The sequence below is a fragment of the Salvelinus namaycush genome, chromosome 20, assembly GCF_016432855.1.
Source record: "Salvelinus namaycush isolate Seneca chromosome 20, SaNama_1.0, whole genome shotgun sequence".
NCBI classification, from domain to species: domain Eukaryota; kingdom Metazoa; phylum Chordata; class Actinopteri; order Salmoniformes; family Salmonidae; genus Salvelinus; species Salvelinus namaycush.
Genome location: NC_052326.1, coordinates 13,603,564 through 13,610,023, shown reverse-complemented (window position 1 = coordinate 13,610,023; position 6,460 = coordinate 13,603,564). Strand labels below are relative to the sequence as shown.

General features: G+C 38.4%; 1 protein-coding gene across 8 annotated transcripts in view; it reads right to left on the bottom strand.

Annotated features, from left to right (window-relative positions):
• Positions 1-1,859: 1,859 nt before the first annotated feature.
• LOC120065057 (forkhead box protein P1-B) overlaps positions 1,860-6,460 on the bottom strand; it is a 210,141-nt gene continuing 205,540 nt past the window's right edge. For 6 of the 8 annotated variants that reach the window (XM_039015733.1, XM_039015729.1, XM_039015725.1 and 3 more), the window contains one exon: positions 1,860-6,399. In XM_039015733.1, the coding sequence (XP_038871661.1) occupies positions 6,261-6,399 (139 nt within the window). In that variant the 3' untranslated portion in view covers positions 1,860-6,260. The remainder of the gene's footprint in view (positions 6,400-6,460) is intronic. The other 2 variants (XM_039015728.1, XM_039015731.1) reach the window with 1 other exon arrangement.

The following is a 6,460-nucleotide window of genomic DNA, read 5'->3' as shown; positions in this document are numbered from 1 at the left end:
GAGGTTGGTTTGGCTCTAGTCATAGAATATCTCTATGCAACTCTAGTAAGCTTTGTTCAAACTGCAGGCCTTCATTCTCAAATCAGTTTTGTTTTTCAAATCCGTTTTGGAATATATATTTAAGAAATAAGAAATAAAGCCTGAGGTGGTGCGGTATATGGCCAATATACAAAGGCTAAGGGCTGTTTTTTGCACGACACAATGTGCCATGATATACCATGGCTTTCAGCCAATCAGCATTCAGGGCTTGAACCACCCAGTTTATAATAACATACAATGTACACTGATTTGCGTTTGGAATAACGAAAGTTGGGTTGTTTTGTGTTCTGTTTACAGTGTTGTATGAGAATATAATAGCAGTTATTTTATGATTGTATGATCGAAAAAGTATATTGTTTTATACTAATACAATTGCTCAGAGAAAGAGGTGGGGGATCTTTAATGATATGGGCTATTTTGCTTCCACTTGTCCTGGGGCCCTTGTTAAGGTCAACGGCATCATGAACGTTACCAACTACCAGGACATTAAGCCAGAAACCTGGTTGCCTCTGCCAGGAGGCTGACTCTTCCAGCAAGATAAACCCAAGCACACATCAAATCCCAAAATAAATGGTTAATTGACCACAAAATCAACATTTTGCAATGGCCATCTCAGTCTCCAGACTTGAACCCCATTGAAAACCTGTGGTTTGAATTGAAGAGGTCATTCCATAAGCGCAGACAAAGGATATCAGATCTGGAAAGATTATGTATGGAGGAATGACCTAAGATCCCTCCCAATGAGTTCTCCAATCTCAAAAAACATTTTAGAAAAAGGCTCAGTGTCGTAATCCTCGCAAAGGGAGGGTGCTGAAGTATTGAAAACAGGGGATCCAATAATTTTGACACCTACCTTTTTGAGATTGTTAAACAAAATCTATTTCTCTGAGCAATTGTATTAGTATAAAATAATATAATTTTTTCATTTTGTTGAGCATACAATATAGCTCAGTATTTTGATTATTTATCAAGAGATCCAATCATTCACCAGCCAACTGTACTGTTTATTACTGGAGATACAACATGGAAATTCAGGACCCCAAATGCTAGATAAAATATTGCCAGCAAAAAGATTGGTCATGATTTTATATTGTTTCTATTAAATCTTGTCTTTCAATGGCTTTAATTAATAATATACTTGTGACATTTATGTATAGGAGCAATAAGCTAAGCGAGAAACAATTTATGTCACCTAAAGCTTTTTAACGAATCAATGCAGCTATTTGTAATTGCTTGTTTCACAAGATTAAAAGTGCTTAGACTTGATCTCTGTCTCCTGTTTTGTGGCCAACATGACCTGTGCTTCCGTCATAAAAAAGCAAGTCTTGGTCATCAGCGTTAATTCCCATCAAGAAATCCATATCACTAATATTTCTGGAATTTTAATGCAGTTACAATTTATAGCTTATCAAATGCTGTTACCTAAATTGATGTTAGAACAGTTTAACTGTCTATTTTTAATTACAAGATAATTTAATGTTGAGGCTGATATGATAGTGGTGGTCCTTATCACAGACTCAGAAGTCCTGCAGAAGATGACAAACAGGCCTGTATCTGTGACAATCTAACCTATACAAAAAAATAAATAAATAGAAAATCATTGTATAGTGTAGGTGCAATCGCTTTTAGGAGATTTTTGGAGTATAAAGTACCCATTTGCTATGGCAAGATAACATGAAGAAATAAATGATCAAGTGGCCTTTTTCGTTTGCTGCGTCCTGCGTTGGTACACATGGACAAGGCAACTATGATTTCAGTATTTTTTGTATGCAGATCCCTACCATTTCAACCAAGTAAGAAATGACTTCAGGAAACAAACGTGAACAACCAGCATTTTATTGCATTTTTAGAATGCTTACGTCAGTTATCGAGACTGACTGTACAACAGAATATTCTGCATCAGACAGACCAGGAATGATGAGGAGATTACAGACTGATGATAGAGGTGATGAGCAGAATATTTAGTTAATAAAACAGAAAACTACAGACTACAGCTTCAACAGAAAACTAACCTAACTGCTGAAACATTAAAGCACCGTGACAGCTGCTCTGCTGTACCCTCTTCCCTCCCTCCCTCCGCCAGAAGCACGGGTTGAGAGGATGATGGTACAACACAGTGGTGAACGACAGTGGGGTGGATCATGATTGATGGAACCGTGGCAAATTAGCATGGCCACAAGTGTCTTGAGGGGGAATCTGATGCCACCTACACAGAGCACAGCAAGGTCAAAAGGTTACTCGACTTGGGTTGATATTTCTTGTTCAAAATTCAACATACAGTATATCAGGGACGAGTACAGTCTGACTCACATCAAACGTTTAACCTTTAACCTTTGTGCTCCACTTAAGACTGCTACTTGATGTGCTTGGCTTTACTTATCATGAAAAAACAAGTTGAGATAAAAATATTACAAAATCAAAACGGTATGCATTTCACCTAATGACGATGGACTGATGATGATGACATCACTGATGATGTATGTATGAATTAATCGATTCCTCTGGAATAAAAACAAAGCATTTAACAAATACTCTCTACATCTTGGCACTGCATATTTTTCTTATTTTTCCTATTAGTTTCATATAAAATATCATTAGATTGATACACCCTTACACTATTACTGACCACTTAACTATTATTTCTCATCTCTGTGACCCTGGAATTAGTCATGCAAGATACCTCAGTCTTGTAGAGGAAATATACCTGTCTGCCCTTTCTCCGAGCAGTAATGTTTAACATATAGCCACAGAAGGCAGTGGTTGGACCATCAAAAGGAAGTATCAAAAACAGCTTAACACAAGGAAGAACAAAATCTGTACAAAATCCTTAGGTCAATGATAACAGAGAAAAGTCTGTTTTCTATTTTACAGTTTAAAATCCAAAATCTGGGATAATCCCCCACCCTGCCCCGCCCATCTCGCACAGATGTCTGCATGTATGACTTTTTAAAGCAAGGATTACTAAGTAAAATACATTTGCAGTACAGTTTGCTATTCCAATACATACAGCAATTTTTCAAAGCTTTTTTATAGTTAACACAAAGCAGTTGTGATAAAGCAAAAAGAATAACACACATGTATTTTGATCTTTGAAAGAAACAAGCAAAGAAAACGACAAGAAAAAGACAAGGCTATACTAACAACCTACTGTTGTAAAGCCCACGACCAAGCGACTGACAATAGATTGTGAAAAATGGGATCAAATAAAGTTAGGTGATTTCTTAATGAAAAAAGGCCTGAGGTTTGGATTGATTTTGCAAAAAGGATGTGAGACCCTCAAGATAAACAAGCTCAAATGTAGTATTCTTATCATTTTTTTTGCCTTAAAAAAAATATTTTTTCACTCACTACAGTTTTAGACTACACATGCAAGACATACAACTAAATTCAACTGAGCGAAAAACTTTTTTTTCTCTTAATTTAATCATTCCCTATAGGTTTGAACTGAGGTCTGTGTACTAACAATTTTCTCATGCTGTTATCTTTAGTAATGTCAAGCTACACATGCTGAGAATGTTCTAATCTACCAGCTTTTCCCCCTTCAGAATACCAAGCAAATCAGCAAAAGACTGGCTTTGGATGAGATCGAGTTGTTCTCACGATCCCAGTCCGGCTGTTACTGACCCATCCCACAGCTGCCTGCTATTGGATATTAAATACATTTTCTGAAAACCACAGATTGCCCTTTTCATTAGTAATAGGAAATGCATGATGAAATGTTCAAATAACTGCCATAAAGTACCTTGTACCCAGCTTATTAGTTGACAGGAGTGTTTTTTAATATAAAAAGTAATACGTTGACAGAAACTAAACACAATCATAAAGCCTTGCCAATGTTAACAAAGAACAGTAGAATCCCGTCAAGATAGCAGGACTCACTAAAGAGTGGCATACAATCGTTGGAAAGGGTACAAATTCATAAAGAATAAAAAATAAACAAAATATTTAATCATTGTGTGGTCCAGTTGAAGTAAAGAATCCTTTTCACATTGTTCTCTGCAAAGCTCTCCTGTCTACTGGTAAATCAGCATCGTTACTATCATAATCTCCTTTTATCCATCCCCTTATGTTGCACAGTAATCTGCTGCTGATAGATGGACAGAGTGATCCCTTTCCCTCTCATTGGTCCAAAGACCATGCTCCCCTAATTTGGTCATAATGTTTGTCTGACTCTGCATCTCCCTTGAAGTTTTGGTCACTGCAAAGTCCTGCAGCTACTGTACTCGTCAAGACACCCCTTTGGCTTTAAAGGTAATGACAGTCCGACTGCTTGAGGAGCGCCCTCTCTAATAAATCAGCCATTGGCTTGACAAAGCTGAGTCTATACTCCATCAATAGATCCTGTCACATCCAATGGGAGAGAATGGAGGATATTTGGCCTTATCTGCTATTGCATGAAACAGAGAACATCGTTTTTACTTTGTAGTTTATCTTTGGTAGTCACAGAACAAGATATCCGACACATCAACAACTAAATACAAAAGTAAAACTAAAAACTGAACTAATAATAATAAATAAAAATGCAAAGTGGTTGCAGTCTTTAAAAAGTCATTTTTGTGAGTCTTTGTACGAGCATATTCCGTTTCATATCAATATACCAAACCTAGGATCAAGCCCATTTGTGTTCAGCCTCACAGCGCCACAGTCCCTGCATCAATCCCATTCACTCTATTGCAGGGCCTACATCACTACTCTGACTTGGTCATTGGGTTCTGCTGATGTTGACTCCTGACTGTACCAGATCATCAGTTCCCTTGTGTAAGGGTGGGCGTCTGGGGCCGTAACATGGCTGACAAATACTGGAATGAAGCAATGATCAGATCTTATTGCCCGTTTTGGGATTATCCCTAAATTAAGGACATTAATATTTAATCTGATGTGTGTAATTATTAATAATCACTCAAAACTGAGAGAGCCAACTGGTCATGCATATGGTAAAAAACATGACAACTATAGGGAATGCACTTTGATATCTTCAAGCATGGCCAAACAATCCCTCCATGAGTGAAATTACAGTGTGGAAAACTGGACAGGTTTGATCTACGATGACAGTTGTCTTCTGGAATCACAATTAGCTGGTCTAAAATATTATCTTTGTCCTGCACACCTGACATTTCATTTTCTTTCTAAAACTGGGAGCTTGCGAATGATCAGAAATCTGGATGCAGCTAACATGCACTGCCGTGAAGGGCTGTTCTCAAATATCATTCCATGAGGATAAATCATAACCTGCATGATTTCTCTGTCATTCATTCCCATCTTAAATTAAACTTCATTGATGCGTGGAGAGAGCCTTCATTACGAGTAGTGCATTGCAGATGGACTTCATGAGCTTGGGGGGATGGGGTGGGGATGGGCTACATGTCAGGGAGGTGGCATTCTGAAGCATGTGGAATAAATGACAGAAAAATACTACTTGGTATTTTGACATTCTGCTTCATGTAAAAAAACAACATGGAGACAACATGAAAGGAAATCATATAAACATTCATCAAGTGCTGACCATACAGAATCTCCACAGCACGGGCATGAGGTCTGATCAGTTAAAGAAATCAAATGCGATAAAGAGCAATGAACAATGAAAAAGACATATATTTATATTTTAAACCCCTCACCCTCAAAACACACCAAAAAACATCCCTCCCACCCTAGATGGAAGCCAACCAATGAAGTTTTGAAGGCAGTGACAATGAACAAAATATATACACACACACACACACATAGTGTAAATTAAATGTCAGTCAATATCTCTTGAGTTTATGGGCATATGTGTGTGTGTGTGTGTGTGTGTGTGTGTGTGAGAGAGAAAAAGACAGAGAATCCCTCAGCAGTCCGTGCTCAGTGTGGTTGAGTGGGCTGCATGCAGTCCATACTGGCTGCACAGTGCAGGTCCAAGTCCATCCTGGACTTGAAATCACCACACTAACCAAGAAGTCCCCAGTACCAAACATGTCCATCCAACGCATGTTGAGTAGAAATGTCTTTTTTTTTTTCTTCATATTTTCGTTCACTTAAACCAAAAAAGTAGATATAAATCAAAAATACTCCCAAGTGAGACGTATTCTCGTTCTTGTGTTTTTCACTATGTATTTAATGGCACTAAAAGTCAATTGGAAACATTTGATAGCTGTCATCAGAGGGCTGAGACTGCAGTCTTGTATCTGTGACGTCGTGGCATCTCACAGATGACTAAGGTTAGTTCTGCCTCTGGGGGCCTGGCCTTACAGCATGTCATCGTGGCCCTGGTCGTCATCGTAATCTCTGTGGTGACCGAAATCTGGACTGTGGTTGGCCGTCATCACAAGGGAGAGGGGGCCTTCGTGGTCCTCCGGGTCCAGCGGTTCCTCTTTAATGTGATGCCTGCGTGGAAACAGAACACAAACAGACAGGGGATGGTCCAGTTAGTTTATCTTTAGCTGGT